The sequence below is a fragment of the Patella vulgata genome, chromosome 7, assembly GCF_932274485.2.
Source record: "Patella vulgata chromosome 7, xgPatVulg1.2, whole genome shotgun sequence".
NCBI lineage: Eukaryota > Metazoa > Mollusca > Gastropoda > Patellidae > Patella > Patella vulgata.
Window position 1 is genome coordinate 68210986 of NC_065885.2, and position 22348 is coordinate 68233333.

Here is a 22348-nt window from a genome sequence, read left to right on the forward strand (position 1 = left end):
TTTAAAGATTTATTTATAAATAACGTTTTCATGTTTAACGAGTCCAAACATTTCTATTTAGATTTATAATTCATAACAGAAACTTTTCAGACAAAATGAAATATAGCCAGCCATTTTCTTCAGTATATAGGTCTGTTAATATATGTGTCAATATTTTAGTTGAGACAGGTATGTATGATTTAGATCATACCTGTCATTGTGTCCTTATAAGGCCTGACATTGTGTTGAGTAAACGTTAAATTCATCTCTCAATGAACCAGTGGACATGACAAACCTGCAGACATTCTTCAAAACCCCACAAGATTGGACAGGCGACCCTACTCCTTGTCACGTACCATCAGGAAAACGAAACCACACCAGTTGACTCAATGACAGACATTATGATTCAACACGCACACGCTAGCCATTTGGCCCATCCCCCCCCCCCAACCCTAATTTCTAAAAAGACAAGTCTGCGGACAAGATGAACTACGCAGACATTGCACGAAATAAACAACAAATATAAAATCAAGTCGATGAATTACGATGTTGAAGAATGGATGAGATGTTCAATACATTCCTTTCCTGTTGATTATTGATGAACACCGATAATGAACACTAATAACAAGTTGTCAGTTGACATGTCGTCCGGGGTATAAATTAACTGTCGTAATACGTGATATAAACCAATCAACTATCATTGAAACGCAATAACTATAAATATTCTCCATTACTACAGTTTCCGTCTGTCAGGGGGCGATTTACTCATCTATAAATAGATATATTACTGGACACAGAAAATAGATCTACCTGTAATTAAACATTAAAAGCGTCTATTATAGGACAGCATGTGGTCGTCATTTCTATATTACAGCGCTGTAGATGCTTATGTATCTAAATAAACATATTAAAAGGTTGTATTATAGGACAGCGTGCAGTCGGCATTTCTTAATAAATTCTATTACAGCGCAGTAGATGCTTACGACTAGCCACCCTCCCGGATCCATTAACTTTGATCTGAAATATGTGTTCATTGTTTGTGGTGTCTGTCTTGTCCGTAGGGTTGCACATACTATTATTTCTACTATACTTAGACATTGTGTAGGTGGAATATTTAACTATTAAGATTAAGGACTGGATAAGCATGTCTTTTAAGCAGGGGCAAATAACTCAACACCCCACGCTATAAGGATTGGATAAATCCTGGTTTGAAGAGGGCCACTCGGGGACAAATCACTGATAGTCATTGCAGAGGGACTGCACCACACACGATTACACAAGACAAATCTAGAGGACAAGATACTATACACAGAAATTACAAACCAACATATATATCAGATTAAGTGAATAGATCTGGGGGCTAGCCCGTAAGCGTCCACTGCACTGTAAGTCCCGGGTCTGTAGTGACACAGACTTCCCTCTAAAATGAAAACGAACTATAAGAAGGAATATATCCCAAAAACATTGTATAATACTAGTACGAGTCATGATCTGCTATATGCCACATGAAATATGAATTTAAGCATATTAAAGTAAAAATTACCTATACAATTAACCATATCGGTGAAATGTATAAAAAGCCAGGTAGTCTAAAACTAAATGTTATATTAGGGTTTGTTTGAAATATCTATTTTTTAGGCCAAATCAGTTTGAATTTTTGGTTTATTAGATAGATATAATATCTTCAAGGGTAGTAAATAATTCCTATGTAACTACTTATCCATTGAAGAATATATCAAATACCGTATTCCCTGCCGTGTTTCCTGTCTCTGTTGATAAATCTAAACTTAATACTGTTGTATCTTATTTAATACACCTGTGTCTATACTACCTGTCGAACCCACTTCAGGGGTGGGGGATTTCTACTTTCTCTTTAAACAAACACTGTATCATTAGATCTGTTTTTAAAATAATATGAATCAAAATGGTGAATATGCCATACAGTATGCTAGGAAGGAAATTTTGCCCAGATAGTGGCGCAATGGTGAACTCTTATATCGAATTCCAACTGCCAAGGGAACTTTTACGTGCACGTAACTACCTCTCTCCATCAAATTCCAACTATCAACTATAAAGATTCCTTTTACGTGCACGCCAACATTTACACGGGACCTCAATCTTTGGTCCCATCCAAACGACTAGACACTGTCTGTTCCTAGCAACGATCTTGCACCACTGACTGGATGGCTGAAATGTTAGCGCGTGCACGCTGTGTCATTGAGTCAACTGGCGTGGTTTTGATTCCCCGATTGTACGTGACAAGGAGTAGAGTCGCCTGTCCAACCCCGTGGGTTTTCTCCAGGTCCTCCGGGTCCTCCGGTTTCCTCCCACTGCTAAAGACCCCTACGCGCAAGCGATTTATTGAAATAAAATTAAACCATATGTTAGTCCTGAAATGACCTAGTTTGTGTCGAGTGGACGTTAAACCCCATTTCTCTCTCTCTCTGCCCCACTGACTAGGGGCTATCACGGTGGGAAATAATGAAGAACGACCAGGTAAGTGAGGCGGTGCCATACTTCCTGAGCCACTGGAAGTCCTGCGGAAGTTTTATGTGAGGCAATGTACTCAACTGACAACTCGCTTACAGATTTATTTCAAACAATATTTTTCTTTCACGTCTGAATTAAGTAAACAAATATGGATGTTGCAATCCTTTCCTGTAATCTGATTATTGTGCCCGTCTGCCCCGCTCCCTATGAAATCTAATCAACTAGTAAAGATGTAAACTTGACAACCATGACGGTAATGTTAGTCGTATTAGACAGCGTGTCTGACATGATTGATCAATTTAATCCCAGCATGCCTTACTATTCGTAAATCATAGACATTAAACCCACGTAGAGCTAGGGTAATTGCACTCATAAAACTGAAACCAATTAAAGTAACTTGGAATGATAAATTGGATAATTTTATCGCTGCAGTTATTGATTAATGTCTATTGGTCGATTCGTTGTGTCCATGTTATCCAGACTGTAAAATCAATAGATTATTTATAAGCATTGAACAGTCTTGTTATTAGAGACTCCGACGTTATTGAATCTGTGTAAATTGACCTGGTTGACCTTTTGATATAAAAGAAAAATTCTCATGATGGTGGAGCTCTTCTTGATTAGCTTTTTGACCTTGAGACAGTCAAATCTGAGAAACTCAATTTTAAAGGTTGTTTATCAACTTACAGGTCACTGTGATCAAGCTTACAATTGATTCTCTTAATATTAAAACTATCTAGAGCCAATGGTTATGTGTACTGCCGCTGTTACATCACATCCTGCCTCTTGTTACATCACATCCTGTCTTTTGTTACATCACATCCTGTCTCTTGTTACATCACATCCTGTCTTTTTACATCACACATTGTCTCTTGTTACATCACATCCTGTCTCATGTTTCTTCACATCCTGTCCCTTATTACATCAAATCCTGTCCCTTATTACATCACATCCTGTCTCTGTTGCATCACACCCTTCCTGAGAATAGCTAGAAATAAAATTCTACCAAGTGTTGGCAATTTTAGATAGAGAAATTGAAATTCTCACAAGAAGAACCACAGATCTGCCTCAAATTTTGTATGCAATGTAATTTGAAAAGACCGAGTATATCTTCTGACATATTTAAGTAGTGAGAATTATGCGTTCTCTTGTTATATCTGTTTTAAATGTTATATAAATTATTAATTACACTTTTATTAACCTGTTAAGTGCGTAGGTTGTTATATAACGTCCTGGACAACTGCCACTCACTGTGTGTAGGGATTAATATAACGCCTTGGAGGTATTTTCCCCAACCTATTCTTAGTCACCTAGTCAAATTAATTACACAATAGGGGGTAGTTAACGTTTTAAAAACGTCACGCTTAACGGGTTAACGTGACAAGACCATAATCAACTCTCTAGGAAATCAGGTGGCTCCAATTTGAAGTAGATTAGAGCAGTATTTAATGATTTAATTTAAAAGTGGAGAAGCAAGGCTAAGTCTCTAATATACCAGTACCATTAATGCACATATCTTGTCAAAACTACAAACAATGATAACTTGGTTCAGAATAAAATAATTTGAATGATTGATTGAAATTTTCAATATATTCATTTTGCATTGTCTATTTTATAACTGTTATAGCAAGAAACAGGCCAGCTCTTTATCTAAATCTTACATAATGTATCTTTAAGTGGTTCAAATTTCTTTCATGATATATATATTATATATCCACAGGAATCTATGAATATGATAATCTTTTTAACTTTTTAATATGACTATAGGCTATTCGTAGCATTAGATGTTGTCTCTCTCTCCAGGACTCGGTGATTTATAGTTTGATGTACGTGAATCTTCTAATTTAATATTATTCATATATTCGACTTTACATTAAGCAGGACGTGTATTCACTACAAGATGGCAGCTAGCTTTACAGACTTAAATCATGTGTCCGATTCCACGTTTCTGAGAATTGCGCAGCCTGCAATCCTGTGGGAATATGACGAAGATGGTGGTAAAGCGGCTTGTGTCTGGCCTTGCGCCAATTTGAATTGGAATCTTTTTTAGCACACAATGAGTTGGAAGTCACAAATCTTTTACGATGTAAACAAAAATGTTAAAATACACAAAAAAATATCTTTTTAATGATATAACACGAAAGTGAAAAGTTTAGATTTGACAAATTTTTTAAAATTGTTTTTTTAGCATGTTTCAATATTTTTGTTCATATATCGTAAACAACGATTATTTGTGACTTTTATCTCACCTGTCACCTGTCGCATACTTCCTCTTAGTGTATAAACTTACATAAAGAGGGGATACTTAAGGATAAATAGGGGATGCGTCAATGCTCCATGAAAAAAGGGGATGCACAATCTCTTATACCAGATAAACCGTACTACTTCTAGATATGGATCAGCTCTCGTTCTTTTAAAGGATTTTATCAAAGTTTTTATTTATTTTCAGCCTCGTATACTGGAAGTTCGTCAGAAGAAGATGACAGCAATCCTCGCGATAAACAACAGGTTTGTCTTCCTTTTTTAATTCTTACCATATTTGGTGGTCGTACAATCCAATATATAATTTGTTGTGTACACCATGCTGACAAAATGGTTTAGACACGTGAATTCACAATACCCTACCATGAATAAAAAACATGAAATAGGAATTTATTTTGCAAAGTTTTCGGGCGTTATCAAAAATGACCGGCAGTGAAAATTTTTTGTGTACACCATGCTGACAAAATGGTTTAGACAAGTGAATTCACAATACCCTACCATGAATAAAAAACATGAAATAGGAATTTATTTTGCAAAGTTTTTGGACGTTATCAAAAATGACCGGCAGTGAAAATTTTGAAGTGGAAGCCCTGTTTTATTACCTGTTCATGTCGGTTCGGTACCACTTTCCCTCGTGGAAAGTTGTTGACCTTCTGTTTGCTAGTTTTGTCAGAATTATTTCCATTGGACTTGTACATTGTGAACTGATTAGGAACATTTGAAATGTCTTTAGTTTTGTGTCAAGTCCTTTGATTGGTACTAAACCAGAGGTCTGGAAGTTGAAACCTAGTTTTGGCCGAGAAAGTTCTCAAGATTTTTCATGCATGGTTTCCACCTGTCAGTGGTCAGAGTGTCCAGTCCTTTAAATAGGATGAAAAACTTAAACAGCCCTTAATGACATTCAGAATTCAATTGCTGTCCGAGCAAAATGTCTGTCACAGCATTGTGGATCGCGTATGCTTGTCTTCATTTACCCACTAGGAGCCATGGTGGCTCAGGGAGGTAGACATTTACTGGCTGGTCCACGTGTTCAATCCCTGCATTGGCAGAGAAACTTCATCAGGATTTTCCAGCATGGTTCCCCTCTTGTCTGTTGTGTAGGATGGAGGGCCTGACAAGGGACGACATATAGTTGAATCAGAAAAAAAAAAACTAAAGTCCTGTGTACTTATACGCATGCACGTCAAAGAATCTGTGACAGTTGGGATTCGAAATAAGTGAAGGGCGTAGTGCCATTTCCGCACAAATTTCCCTTATGGCACACTGTATGACATATGCTTGTCTTCATTAACCATTCACCATAGATTGTAGATGTTGTTTCCCGTTAAAGTTTAGGACTGGATAATAAGGCCTATTTTAAGGCAAGTCACACAACACTTTACAATGGTGGAACGATTCAATGAAAAGTCACTGATTTTCTTTACTACTTCTGAGTTTGTTTGAATAAAAAAACAAAAAAACAAGATCTCATCTGTTGTGAATGTTGTATCTATTTTGTTGCCTTGGAGCATATCTTAATTATAAAAAAAGCGCCTGGAAATGAAGGAAATAAGAGAGAATGGAGCAGATGGTTTGGTTCGGAGAGAGTTGAAATCTATTAGTAAAATCATTAATATAAGACCTGAAGACAAGTCTAATCCTTCTTGTTGTCAGATATTTCTTATTATTGATTCACTTGATTATAATCCGTGTATTCATCACTATATTATAATATGGTTCTGTATCACGTGTCTTAGATCGATGTGTGGGATGCTTGCTCGATAAGCAGGGTTCGACGATACCTTGACCCTTCGAATACAAAATACTTCATAGAACACTGAATGGCTTGTCCATCTTAGCTCGGGGGTTGGATGGCTGAATGGTAAGCGTATGTGCGTTGTATCATAAGGTCTATCATTGAGTCACTGGCGTAGTTTCGATTACCTGGTTGTGCGTGACAAGGAGTAGGGTCGTCTGTCCAACCATGTGGGTTGTCACCGGGTCTGTAGTTTCCTCCCACTGCTAAAAGACCCCTACGCGCAAGGGAAATATTGAAATAAAATTGAACCATATGTTAGTCCCGAAATGACCTAGTTTGTGTCGAGTGAAGTTAAACCCCCTCTCTCTCTCTCATTAGTAATAAGATGCTGATCAATCTAGAAAACACCTTTAATGTTTTAAATCTTTTCATCCTAGATAGAGCTGTGATTGATGGTTTTTTTTAAAGAAAGATGGATCTTTATGTAGCAAATAATATTCTTTATTGATTACCGCTCTATAAGATGACATGAAATAAAATGGAGTGTAATTTAAAGTAGCTACTAACTCAATATCATCCAAAGTCTTTGACATTGAAAAAATGAATTTTTTGTTAATTTAAAGCAACATTGATTTTGTTTTTATACGAGGAAGGTAACTGATTTGAAATTGGAGTAAAAACGAAAACGATTGAATGTAAATCAGTTTATATTCATTCATGTTACATTATTGTATGCGAAACGACCCATCAGTGGCCATTTGTACGTCACAAATTTTAACGATATAGCTCCTTTAATGTCCTATCTTTTTGAAGTAACTAATTGTATAACGAATAGTGGAATACGTCATTACAGTGTGTTATGAGAGAAGTTTTGCCCTCATGGCAGTGTTACTTATTGTCAGGCTCATGAATATTAATTAGATCCGTATATCACATGTGCAGTGAGAGGACGCCTCAGCCCTTGTGTATCTGTAGATCATTACTTGTATATATGTAACCATGAAAGGCAGACGTACGTCTGATAGCTAATAAAGAATATATATAATTATAGTTAACCTTATATTTAACACGTATGACTTACTCTTATTTCAAACTCCAACGTTCTAGTCCTTCGGATGATACTAAAAACCCAGGTCCTGTGTATTCATTGGAATGCACGTAAAAGATCCCTTGGCAGTTGGAATTCGATATAAAAGTAGGCTATAGCTGCCCGGGCAAAATTTCCCTCATAGCACACTGTGTGGCGTATGCCCGTCTTCATTATCCCAGTATAGGAGCAGAACAGTAGGACGTTAAACCCCATTTCATTTCTTTTCTTTTTGAACCAACTATAATGGATAGCGGAATACGTCATTACAGTGTGCTATGAGAGAACATTTGCCGTCATGGCAGAGCTACGTATGGTTTACTCTTATTTCAAACTCCAACGGTCTATAACACTCTTTAATATCTAAATCTATATTTATTGAGTAAATATATGATTGTAATTAAAATATACCTGAATTAAATAATATATAGTGTGTTAGAGTAAAATCGTTTCTTTCTGTTTCTTATATCACGATATTCATATGGATCATGATTGACAGATTAGTTGTTGAAGCGACGAGTATTGAAGTAAGAAATGGTACTGACATCACTAGCCATTTTGTTATTTAGTACATGAGATATGATTGGCGTGACGACATATTTTAGCAGTTTTTAACAAGGTTTTTTTTTCGCGTTCAAAAAGTAATTTGTGTTGCATGGTGCTGGACTAATACAAGGACCGTGTACACAGTTACCGCGCAAAGAATTATAGGTAATTCCTGTCTACATGGAACCATCTTTTGAATAATTAATGACTAATTCTGTCTGTTTAGGTCGTAGAACTGTCTCAAAATCTGCTATAATTTGCTGCTTAACATCTAATGTCAAATCCGTACAGGCACGCTTTGCTGGATGATCACAGGTTATGGACACAATATTATAATGATAGTGATTCTTCATCTCGGCAATTTATATATAATGTCACTCTATTTGACGTGAGAAACGCAAATGAAATACCAAGTACTCTCTTAGGAGAGATTATGAAATTATCACAGTAATCAAAGACCGACAGGTGTCTTAAGGTCACCGATAATTGATCGGTGATTACTTGTCAGTTAACACCCACAGATTATCCAATGTTAATTTAACGCAAATCGTGTGATGGGACCGCTGATTGATGTTGTAATTCATAAGATTCAGAATATAGACTACTCAAACCTTCTTTGGTTGAAGTAATAAGGAAATAAATCGGGACATGAAAATGTTGACGATTTTCACAGAATGTTGTAGTATTCTGATGTCGGAAGTGACAGTGTCCACTGTATATATGCCATTAAACACTATTTCATTTCTGGGGGGTTGAATAGCTTAATGGTTAGCATGTGTGCACTGTATCATAAAGTCTGCCATTGAGTCATCTGGCGGGGTTTCGATTCCCCAGTTGTACATGACAAGGAGTATGGTCGCCTGTCCAACCTCGTGGGTTTTCTCCGGGTCTTCCGGTTTCCTCCCACTGCTAAAGACTCCTACCGCGCAAGCAAATTATTGAAATAAATTAAACCATATGCTAGTCCCGAAATAACCTAGTTTGTGTGGACGTTAAACCCCATCTCTCTCTCTCTCTCTCTCTCTGTTTCGAATCCCCGGTTGTACGTGGCAAGGAGTAGGGTCACCTGTCTAACCTCGTGGGTTTTCTCCGGGTCTTCTGGTTTCCTCCCACTGCTAAAGACTCCTACCGCACAAGTGAATTATTGAAATAAATTGAACCATGTGTTAGTCCCGAAATAACCTAGTTTGTGTCGACGTTAAACCCCATCTCTCTCTCTCTCTCTCTCTCTGTTTCGAATCCCCGGTTCAACCTCTTGGGTTTTCTCTGGGTCTTCCGATTTCCTCCCAATGCTAAAGACTCCTACCGCGCAAGTGAATTATTGAAATAAATTGAACCATGTTTTAGTCCCGAAATGACCTAGTTTGTGTCGAGTGGACGTTAAACCCCTCTCTCTCTCTCTCTCATATTTCTAATTGAGTATTATATTTTGAATATGTTTATCACGGACACACCAGGATTAATAATCTGTATTCTTGCCAGCTATTTCTCTCTATCCATCTAGAGTTTGAAGAGTGCCGTAATCTTCATACTCAACACATTCATGGAATATAAATCATGAGATTTCCTAGTTCTGTATTGATCAAGTTCTATATTATAGACTTCCTAGCTATAGACCACGGATATTCACTCTGTCAGAACGACTACTTATAGTAGTGAGAATTGATTTTAGCTTGGAGGTGTGAAATTTTGATTAACGTATATATAATTCATATCTTAAGGAGTCGTTATTACAAGAAAATAAATTGAATTTCCGTAGTCCAAGGCTTTCACTATAGAATAACTGTAGTCCCAGGGCTCTATTCATGGAAACTTAAACTAAAATATTTTGAAAATGAAATGGGGTTTAACGTCCTACTGTTCTGCTCCTATACTGGGCTAATGAAGACGGGCATACACCATACAGTGTGCTATGAGGGAAATTTTGCTCGGGCAGTTGCACTATCGCCTACTCTTATATCGAATTCTAACTGCCAAGGGATCTCTTACGTGCATTCCAATGTATACACGGGACCTCGGTTTTCCGTGTCATCCAAAGGACTAGACAGCTGTCCTTGTCAGGCCCTCCATCCTGCATCACTGACAAGGGGGAACCATGCCGGAAATTCAGGATGAACTTTTTCGGCCAATGCAGGGATCGAACACCCGACCTCCAGGCTAACGAGCCAGAAAATATTTTGAAGCCATGGTGGCTCAGTGAGTAAGACGTAGGCTTGCTAACCTAGATGGGGGGTTGGATGGCTTAATGGTTAGCATACACGCGTTGTATCATACGGTCTGTCATTCAGTCAACTGGTGTGGTTTCGATTCCCCGGTTGTATGTGACAAGGAATAGGGTCGCCTGTCCAACTTCGTGGGTTTTCTCCGGGTCCTCCGGTTTCCTCCCACTGCTAAAGACCCCTACGCGCTAGCGAATTTTTGAAATAAAATTAAACCATATGTTAGTCCCGAAATGACCTAGTTTGTGTCGAGTGGATGTTAAACCCCATTTCTCTCTCTTTCTCGCTCGCTAACCTGGATGTCCCATAGACAATTCCTGTGTTGGTTGAGAAAGTTTATCATGACTTTCCGCCGTGGTCTCCTCTTGTCAGTGCTGTAGGTCGGGGGCCGGGAAGGCACAATGTCTAGTCGTTCGCATGTGTACACATTGGCATGCACGTAAAAGAAGTTGGAATTCGATATAAAAGTAGACTGTAGCACCGCTGTCAGGGCAAAATTTCCCTCATCGCATAAATTTGATCTCTTAGCCAATATAAAGGTTGTATTCTCAAGATTTTTTAGTTTTCATAAATAAGGCTCCAAGACTTTCACTTCGAGATTACTTTAGTACAAGACTTTCACTTCGAGGTTACTTTGGAGGTTAAAAATGAAGAAGCAAGGCTAAGACTTGAATATACCAGTACTGTTGTTACGATAATAAATAATCAGTGAACGTATCTTGTCGAAACTAGAAATAGTGTTTACTGGCTAAGAATAAAGTTATTTGAATGAAATTTTCAAATTCATTTTACAATTCTATTTTTGAACTATTGTAGCAAGAACTAAATCTTACGTAGTGTACATATCTTTAAAATATTTAACAGTCAACAATGGAATGATATTTTTACATTTAAATTAAACAGTGTCCGTAAATAATCCATTCAGATAAAAATAAGTCTGGGTTTCTGTTTAATAGCAATCCAAGAGAAAGCCGAGAATAACTTTAAGATATTTTCCTGCCCACGTCTCTGTGATTTAAGTATTAGGCCATTTAAAAAATATATTCTGCTTCTCAGATAATTCTGTGGAGCCACTGACTTTGGCTTGCTAACCTGCAGGTTCCATGTTTGATCCCTCATCAGGATTTTCTGGTGGGGTTTCCCCCTTGTGCAAGACAGAGGGCCTAGCAAGGGACTGTATAGTCTTTCAGATGGGACGAAAAATTGAGGTCCCGTGTACACATGTGTGCACGTAAAAGATCCCTTGACAGCTGGAATTTTATATAAGAGTTGGCCGTGGTCGCCGCTGTCCGGGTAAAATTCTCTCATAGCACACTGTATGGCGTATCCCCGTCTTCATTATCCCAGTTGGAGCAGTACAGTAGGATATTAAACCATATTTCATTTCATTTCATCTCCTCAACACAATATTTTGGTCATTCTGATACTAACAAGTATGTACAGTAGGCTCAATCATCAAGTACACAAACCTGATAAATGTTATTGACAGTCATAAATGATACTGGATAATCATACATTCCTAACAACATGAGATACTGGATAATCCTGTAAATATACATTCCTATAAACAACATGATGAGATACTGGTCCTATAGACAACATGATGCAATAAATGTTACTGGATAATCATATATTCCTATAGACAACATGATGCGATAGATGTTACTGGATAATCATATATTCCTATAGACAACATGATGCGATAGATGTTACTGGATAATCATATATTCCTATAGACAACATGATGCGATAGATGTTACTGGATAATCATATATTCCTATAGACAACATGATGCGATAGATGTTACTGGATAATCATATATTCCTATAGACAACATGATGCGATAGATGTTACTGGATAATCATATATTCCTATAGACAACATGATGCGATAAATATTACTGGATAATCACATATTCCTTTAAACAACATGATGAGATAAATGTTGAGGCTTCAAATGTGATGTTTAAAAGAAGTCAATTAATCTTAGACGAAAGCACAAAAATAAAAACCTCCCACGTCTGAGATATTAAACCAGCTTAAACTCCATTTTATTTTTGAGTCGACTGGCGTGGTTTCGAATCCCCGGTTGTACGTGACAAGGAGTAGGGTCGCCTGTCCAACCTCGTGGGTTTTCTCCGGGTCCTCCGGTTTCCTCCCACTGCTAAAGACCCCTACGCGCAAGCGAATTATGTAAATAAAATTAAACCATATGTTAGTCCCGAAATGACCTAGTTTGTGTCGAGTGGACGTTAAACCCCATTTCTCTCTCTCTCTCCCATTTTATTTTAATATCTTGATATTTAACTGATGATTTGACATTTTCCCAAACTCATCTTCTTTTCGTTTTTTTACAGAGAACAACCAAAGGTTTTACAGATTTCTGTGTTAAAAATATCGACCATGCTGCTTTTGGTCGACGAGAAATTGAAATTGCAGAGCAAGGTAGGTTCTAATTATTTTACACCAAAAATTATGTAATGTACTCAAAACTTTTCAAGTAGAGTTTATAATTGTTTCAAGATGGTCGGTCCTTGGTCAAAATTCCCCTCTTGCTTTTTACTATTAAACCAATTGTAGAAAAATGGTTTGAGTCAGAAATGTATCATGTTTTTATGTCACATTGATTGTCGTTGGCGATGGATTTATTATGCGTGTAAAGGGAGGGGGGGGGGTGTTTGGCCAAATTTTTAAATGCTTTTGACAATAAGGTCTGTCCTTGCTTCAAGTTGCATGGTTTCGACTCCTGCTTGTATGTGACAAGGAGTAGGGTCGCTTGTCCATTCTCATAGGGTTTTCCCCAGGTCCCGGTTTACTCCCACAGCTAGACCCCTACATGCAAGTGAATTATTGAAATATAATTGAACCATATGTCAGTTCCGAAATGACCCCATTTCTCTCTCTCTCTGTGATGAGTGAACTGTCAGTAGCAGTCTTAGAGTAATAACCCCCCTTTCCCCTCCATCTTCACCTGGTCCAGCTTTGTCTGGTTTTAATGAACAATTTTTTTTTTTTTTTTAGAAATGCCCGGACTGATGGCTCTACGTAGACGGGCTGAATCTGACAAGCCTCTTTCTGGAGCTAAAATTATTGGTTGTACACATATCACAGCACAAACTGCCGTAAGTATATAAAATCATTATCAGAATATAATGTCACATGATGATATCACTTGGCAACCATTGCTTAGCAACCTTACATGACCTCACAACCATTGCCTTTCTAAAATAAAAAAATATTGTTTTGAACAACACCTGCCCAACTTCTTCTTCTTCTTCTAATCCTCTAGTGGTTTTGGGTGGCTGAATGGTTTTATGCGTACACGCAAGATCATAAGTTCTATCACTGAGTCAAGTGGCGTGGATTCCATTCCCTGCTGAGTTTTATCCAGGTCCTCAGGTTTCCTCCCACTGCTAAAGACCCTTATGTACAAAATTGAACCATTTTAGTCTCGAAATGACCAAGCTGTGTTGAATGAACGTTAAACTCTCTCTCTCCCCCTCTCTCTCTAAATTGAACCATGTTAGTCCCAAAATGACATAGTTTGTGTCAAGTGGATGTTAATCTCTCTCTCTCTCTCTCTCTCTCTCTCTCTGTCTCTCTCTCTCTAAATTGAACCATGTTAGTCCCAAAATGACATAGTTTGTGTCAAGTGGATGTTAATCTCTCTCTCTCTCTCTCTCTCTCTCTCTCTCTCTCTTTCTCTCTCTCTCTGTCTTTCTCTCTCTCTCTCTCTTTCTCTCTCTCTCTCTGTCTCTCTCTCTCTCCCTCTGATTCCCCCACAGAATTACCTTTCATCTTGTAATTGACAACCATGATCATATCTCAAAATCTCTGGAGAATGATCATTAAAAACACATCAAATGCATTGTGTGATAATCAGGAATATAGATGAGATCATATTGGAAGGTTATAAATATACAACAGACTGTAATCATTTGATGTCACGTCCAACATAACATTTAGATTACTTGTCAGATCTGATACTTGTTAATCATGGCTACCAATCATTACTTGTCAGATCTGATACTTGTTAATCATGGCTACCAATCATGTCCAACCAATTACCTGAGGATAGGATGCAATCGGTATCGTATATTCCTTAAATAATACGGCCTCGACAGCCATGGCAATTAATAAAAAAAATAGGCCTTAGGGAAGGGCGTGGTCCAAAAAACTGAACCCATGGTAATTGGAATACGATGAAAAATAGGCCAAATCTCCCACTTAAGAGCACTGCATGCCGCTTGCCCGTCTTGATTGGACCGGGGAGGAAAGTAGGATATTAAACCCATTTCCCCTTGTCAGTGGTGCCTGACGTAGTGCCTGACGGAGTGCCTGACAAGGACAGCTGTCTCGTTGCTTGAACAGGACAAAAAACTGAGGGCCCGTGTACACATTGGCAGTTAGTTGGAATTCGATAGGTCATAGTGCCGCTGCCCGGACAAAATTTCCCTCATAGCACACTGTATGGTGTATGCCTGTCTTCATTAGCCCAGTCGGAGCAGAACAGTAGGAAGTTGAACCCCATTTCATTTCATTTCCTTTCCTTACATATTTATTTCAAACCCCATTTCATGCCATATTGGTGGGTTGGATGGCTGAATGGTTAGCGTGCGCGCACTGTATCATAAAGTCTGTCATTGGGTCGACTGGCGTGGTTTCGAATAACCGGTTGTACGTGACAATATGCGCAAGCGAATTATTGAAATAAAATTAAAAACCATATGTTAGTCCCGAAATGACCTAGTTTGTAGCGAGTGGACGTTAAACCCCATTTCTCTCTCTCTCTCTCTCATGCCATATGTAATGTTAGATTTTGAACTGTCAGCCAATGGAAAGTATTAAAGTATCATGATGTACGAGCTAAATCTACCTATTGTATGTCTTCAGTTTGGCTTCAAATGTTACTGGTATATAAATTATTATTCAGACGTTTATTCACACGGCAAGCTCATAATTAACTCTCTAGACCATCAGATGGCCGAGATTTGAATGGATTTGAACACTCGCGATTTTAAAATTGAATGATAACATGGATTACTTCGCTCCGAATAAAGGAATTTATTTGAATGAAATTTTTCAATATGGATAATCGAAACTTGGTCCCTACACCCATAACTTGCTTCAGAATAAAGTATTATGAATGAAATTATTCGATATATTCATTTTTCGTTATCTATTTTTGAACTATATAGAACAAACTGCCAGGTTGCGGTTTCACAAAGCATTCTTAGACTTAAGTTAATAATTTAATCAACTTTTAATTACCAGTACCTTTTATAAGAAATATCTTTGATCAAGAGGCACAAACATTTGGACATTGATGTATTTGTTACATTAAAACAAAAAAAGGCGAACAATTTTGATCAAATTCTTAACTTAAAGGAGCGAATATTTGGCACCTACAAATGAACATGTGGGTAGCAACGCATATAATAATGTAATATGAATGTATATGAACTGAAGTATTTACTATTTATTGTGCATGCTCTCCAGATAGGAATATGGCGTCACCGTTTGACATGACTCGTGGAATATGTCTAGCCTCATTCTTCTAGTCCCTTGTTACAAATGGCACTGAAACGCATTATGGTACACAATACGTCTGCCAATGGTAAAATGTTTATTTTGTCTTAAATATTGGATATCAGAAGCCTCCCTTTTTCCCGCTAAGATCACAACATCAATGTTGATTTAAAATGACAAATAATTCGCGTTTTCAATGTTGAAGACTTGATGATATTGAGTTAGAGACTTGGCTACTTTAATTCTGAGAATGCCTTGTGAAACATGATCTTAAATAATGTATCATGAAAGTTTTCATGTAAAGATTCCCAGGGCTTTTAGGTTTTATCGACTAAAAGGGGACTTTGACGTGACATTATCAAAGATGTCAGAATTTCTTGATGTATTGGAGTATTACGCATTATTTGTTTTACATGTAAAGATTTTGTGCAAACTTGTTCATTAAGTTTGACGTAAGGCAGCATCATAACCGACCAATCAATAAGCTTATAATAGTTGCATGTCAAACTACGTAAATTATCCCATCAAATGCCGCGGCAAGCTATTAAAGATCTGAGCAAATCTATTCCCGGTAGACTGATGGAATTATTCTGCAGATTTTTTCTTTTTCGACTTTCATATTTCTTAAATATTGTGCAATGTATAAGTCCGCTTTGTCTATAATGTCAAGTTCTATTCTGTGGATGGCCGAATGGTTAGCACGCGCGCGCTGTATCATACGGTCTGTCATTGAGTCAACTGGCAGAGTTTTGAATCCCCGGTTGTAAGTGACAATGTGTAGGGTCGCCTGGCCAACCTCGTGGGTTTTTTCTGGGTCCTCAGGTTTCCTCCCACTGCTAAAGACCCCTACGCGCTAGCGAATTATTGAAATAAAATTAAACCATATGTTAGTCCCGAAATGACCTAGTTTGTGTCGAGTGGACGTTAAACCCCATTTATCTCTCTCCCTATCCTGTCCTGTCCCGTCCTGCGAGTTTAATTAGTAAACAACTGTGTTATTGTGACAGGTTTATATAAAGATTCTATTTTGGAAGTATCTTATATTTAACTTGTTCCGATTCCACTGATCACTGCCTGAAGGCCACAACTTGTGTTACAGACTCACTATCAATGATGGATAAAATTTAGCAAACTATAAATAACTTATTGCAAGTCGTCCATTGGTATGCCAGTCACATTGAGCAGACGGTCTATTTTCATCACCAATTGATTATACATGATGTAATGAATTGAAACTCGGCTATTATACAATCACTTCTAGATTGATTTCTACCAGTACCTGTTTAAAACAACATTACCATAGTCAATGATCATTGTTTGGTAAAATTGATTTTAAATGTTGCCCATGATCCGTGAAAGTTTGGCTTGTTTATGTTATGTGTTAGCCATTAATGATAAGAAATGAAATGAAATGGGGTTTAATGTCCTACTCATCTGTTCGGACTGGGTTAATACACGCCATATAGTGGGCTATGAGGGAAATTTTGCCCTGACAGCGCCGCTACATCCTACTTTTATTTCAAATTCTAAATGTCAAGGGCTCTTTTACTTGCACGAAACTTAGGTTTTCCGTCCCATCCGAATAACTATATGTTGTCTCTTGCCAAGCCCTTGATCCTGCAGAACCACACTGAAAGTAGCTTTCACAGTCAACACGGTCCCACTGCTAAAGATCTCTGTGCGCAATCAAATTATTGAAATGAATTTATAATATTTTAGTACCGAACGATCATTGAGTCAAGGTCGTCTGTCTGACCTTGGGTTTTTCTCCGGGTCCTCCAGTTTCCTCCCACTGTTAAAACACCCTACAAACAAACAAATTATTGAAATAAAATTGTAACAGATGTTAATCGTAAAATTTTGTATATTACAGGTTTTGATCGAGACGTTAATATCACTAGGAGCATCCATTAGATGGGCCGCTTGTAACATCTACTCCACACAGGTATAGTTATCTCCCTTTTATTATTATCTCCCTTTTACTAGAGTTTTAGCCCTTCGTACTGCAGACTTCTCGTTGCTCCTGTATGATCACTACACTTTATTATTTCTTTAGCGTTTCCCAAGATTCTATCCAGATTATTGTCCTTATTGTTAAAATTGTTTGATGACATCAACAGACAGACTATCGTTATTCAACAGACAACCACTGTCAAGATAGGTCGCATTATGTTTGGTCTTTCGTGTGCTTCGTTTTTTGTTTTACTTTTTATATGCTCACATGCAAATGTGGTCATATATTGCTGTCATCACAACCGTACGTATGTACGTCTGTCATTCACAATTTCTTGTGAACACTCTACAGACTACATTTATAAACTGATGGTTTTGAAATTGATATATGTTGTTTACATTAGTGAGATGAAGAAGCCCATTTTGAGTGAAACCTGTATCATTACAGGACTGTACAGTGCAGTAAACGCTAACAACTGGCTCCCGGCTCAGATCGTTTTTCTCCGAGTTCTCCAGTTTCCTCCGAGTGATAAATACAATTGAACCATATGATAGTCCTGAAATAGTCTAGTTTGTGTTGAGTGGATGTTAAACCCCTTTTCTCTCTCTTGAGAGACACAACTGAGGAAATACTTTTGGCCGTGAAAGTTTATCAGGATTTTCTGGAGTGGTTCCCCCTTTTCAGTGAAGATAGAGGGCCTGACAAGGGACAAGATTGTATAGGCATTCTGACGGGACAGTTAACTAGGGTCCTGTGTACAGATTGGTGTGCTCATAAAAGATCCCTTGGCAGTTGGAATTCGATATAAGAGTAGGTCATAGTGCCCCTGTCGGGACAAATGGCGTATGCCCATCTTCATTAACCCAGTTGGAGCAGAATAGTAAAACGTTAAACCGGAGATAATTTGAATGGTTCAAGCTAGGAACAATAACTTCTACTCGCATCAATGTTGGAACCACAGTTTCATTTCAAACTATGCCAAACGTCCTATTGATTGATCTGAAGGTTAGATCATCCAGACCAGACGCGTGATGTAATCGACAAATGTTTTCATTTCATTGATATAAGATTAACAAGTCTCGTTATTTCTCCGCAAACTATCAAATTAAATTGAACGCGAGATTATTAAACGTGTAACATTGATCTGCTATTCACTACTCTGGTTTAATAAACGTTAAAATGAAATGAGCAGGACGAGAGAATTAATAGTAAGGTAATAATTATTGGAAATAACTGTATTGATCTCGTGAAAGGTAATAATTATTGGAAAAAACTGTATTGATCTCGTGAAAGGTAATAATTATTGGAAATAACTGTATTGATCTCGTGAAAGGTAATAATTATTGGAAAAAACTGTATTGATCTTAAAAGGTAATAATTGATGATTGGAAACTGTATTGATCTTAAAATGGAAAAAGATGTTTACGAATTGTTTAAATTCTTCTTGTTATGTGTATGATGAATTCCTATATGGCATATACAGAAAAGGGCGTGGTCTTATTCTTCTTTTATTAGTATTTATAGCAGACACGTTATCTTGGCTGTGCAAGTTTATTGGGATTTCCTGGCGTCGTTTCTCCCTTGTCAGTTGTGCAGGATGGACGGAGGGCCTGACAAGGACAGCTGTCTAGTTGTTCGGATGGGACAGGAAACTGAGGTCCCATGTACACATTGGCACAAATAAAAGATCCCTTGACAATTGAAATTCGAAATAAGTGTAGGTCATATTGCCGCTGCCCGGGCAAAATTCCCCTCATAGCATATACTGTATGGTGTAAGCCAGTCTTCATTAGCCCAGTCAAAGCAGAACAGTAGGACGTTAAACCCCATTTTATTTTCCTGTTTCTTAATAAAAGTCAGGAATGAATATTGGAGACAGCTTGTGAAGAAAATAATCAATTTAGGTAGAACGTGGAAATATCTTCACAAAAAATTGATTGAACTGCCTGAGAGAGAAATAAAATAAAAGTAATTATTATTGAAGTTCAGACACTTCTATTATCAAGTCTAAAAATAGAAGTTTATAAAGCTCGATTGTTTTCTCTGGAAATACTTGTCTCCTGTTCCAGAACTAGATAATAAACATGGCTGGTTCCACAAACCATTCTCAGACTTCCGTTTAGAATATATTCAACTTTCAATTTTATATAGGGCTATATTCTAGTTAAAATAAGGCGAACAATTTGAATAAATTCTTAAATTAAGTTTGAGAATAATAATGAAGCATATTCAGACTTAAGTTAAGAATTTACTCAACTTTCAATCACTGTTTATGAGAAATATCTCTGATCCAGAAACACAAAACATTGCACATAGTATCTTATTGATGTATTTGATATATTAAAACAACAAAAGTTTTATAAAGGGCTATATTTTAGTTAAAATAAGACGAACTATTTTGAGTAAATTTTTACTTGAAGACAATAAATCAGGTTAAGAAACGTGGTTGTATATTACCATCGCCCCCGTCCGTCTGTACGTAAGTCTGTCGTACAACAATTTCTTGTGAGCACCCTATAGTCTATATTTATCATCCAATTGTTTTAAAATTGATATATGTTGTTTAAGTCAGTGAGACGAAGAAGCCTATTTAATTTCAATAATTTCTGTTTATTTCTTCTGGAGTTAAGGCCCTTGTTTCTGTTTGTAGAACCTTGTGAGCCCGCAAACAACAAAAATTATAATCTGATCTGTATGAAATTGTCTTGTAACTGTCCAAATTGCCTACAAAATAATAAATATTGGATAACCCGTGTCGACTTGGCGGACGAATTAGCTGCTGTGGGTGTATGTTTTGTTGCCTGGCAACCTATCTTTCTCTAATTTGCTTTATAGAACTGGGGTAGACAATATTTACATATACTAAAGGGTTATATAAATATGATGCTAGAAAGCCTGTTGTTAAAAAGCTAACATGGACGATATTGATGCTGGTTCGTATATTAGAATGCCTGACGTTCATCTATATTTGTTTGTTATAATTGTAGAATGAAGTAGCCGCTGCCTTGGCTGAAAATAGTCAACCAATCTTTGCGTGGAAAGGAGAAACTGAAGAAGATTTCTGGTGGTCAATTGATAAATGTGTCAACGCCGAAGGATGGCAACCAAATATGGTAAGATATAATAATACACTGGCTCGCTAGCATGGAAGTCTCCAATCTGATTAAAACACACATCCTAATTTGTTTCGTTTTTTATAGTCCAAAATTTCCTTTTACTTGTCTTTACAACACTAGGATCTAGAAGAGTTGTTATCATTGACATGTTCTGGATGATGTGAGGGATTAGCCAATGACACAGTAGTCTGTTACGGCGAGCTTTAGGCGTGAGGTACACAGACCTGTGGGTAATCAATCCACTAGAAACATCAATGCTGATTGGTTAATCAAATGTCTGATGTCATAGGGTCAAAAGCCGCTTGTATGACTTCTGACACAACTTCCCAAAACAACTGTTCAGATCTTCATGTAGTGTAGGCCAGATCTTTAATCAGATTGGGAAGTCTCGAGTTTTCTCGTGGACGAGAACGTTTCCGGGTCAGTGGTGCAGTACGGAGGTCCAATCTACACATTGGTGTACACGAAAAAGAAACCCTTGACATTTGAAACGAGAGTAGGCCGTAGCGCTGCTGTCTGGGCCAAATTTCCCTAAAATCACACTTTATGGCGTATGGCCGTCTTCATTAGCCCAGTCGATGCAGAAAAGTAAAACGTTAATCTTCATTTAATTATATTTCAGATTTTGGATGATGGAGGGGACGCAACTCATCTTATGTTGAAGAAATATCCAGCCATGTTTAACATGATAAAAGGTATCGTGGAAGAAAGCGTGACGGGCGTACACCGATTATATCAACTCTCCAAATCGGGTAAACTTTCCGTTCCTGCCATGAATGTCAACGATTCCGTTACAAAGGTGAATAAAACTTACTTCTATATGCCTCGTCTTCTCCTGCTGTCTTGAGATTTTCATACAATTTTAAATTTAAACTATTTTTGGTTGTTCACACGCTTAAAAGTTAAACCAGTTTAGATAAACACCAGAGTTTTTAAGCCAGTGGAATAAAACTTTTAAGATATACTAATCGCAGCAAGTTTAACTAGTCAAATCTCTAATAGTTGAACTAGTTTAAATATTTTGGTTCCCTGGTTGTATGTGACAAGGAGTAGGGTCGCCTGTCCAACCTCGTGGGTTTTCTCTGCGTCCTCCGGTTTCTTCCCACTGTTAAAGACACCTACACGCAAGCGAATTAGCGAAATAAAATTGAACCATATGTTAGTCCTGAAATGACCTACTTTGTGTCAAGTGAATGTTAAGCCTCATTTCTCTCTCTCTTAACTATTTTGGCCTTGTCTTTTTAGAGGTTTGAGTTAATCACCCAGATGCACATGTTGTCATTGAGTCATAAAGTTAACTTTACTGTGCATGCTCTGTTTATATGCTGACGCATTCAGATGGTCACCAAAAAGCCAGCTTTTCGAAAAGACAGATAACAAACTAGATTTTTTAAACTAGTTTGTTAGCCCCACTTTTGTATTCCATTGA

General features: G+C 37.5%; 1 protein-coding gene across 5 annotated transcripts in view; it reads left to right on the top strand.

Annotated features, from left to right (window-relative positions):
* LOC126828523 (putative adenosylhomocysteinase 3) overlaps positions 1–22348 on the top strand; it is a 149943-nt gene that overhangs the window by 114373 nt on the left and 13222 nt on the right. For 4 of the 5 annotated variants that reach the window (XM_050558328.2, XM_050558329.2, XM_050558327.2 and 1 more), the window contains 6 exons: positions 4919–4977; positions 12678–12765; positions 13342–13442; positions 17723–17794; positions 20791–20916; positions 21542–21718. In XM_050558328.2, the coding sequence (XP_050414285.1) occupies positions 4919–4977; positions 12678–12765; positions 13342–13442; positions 17723–17794; positions 20791–20916; positions 21542–21718 (623 nt within the window). Of the gene's footprint in view, positions 1–4354; positions 4467–4918; positions 4978–12677; positions 12766–13341; positions 13443–17722; positions 17795–20790; positions 20917–21541; positions 21719–22348 lie in introns of those variants that run through there. The other variant, XM_050558331.2, reaches the window with a different exon arrangement.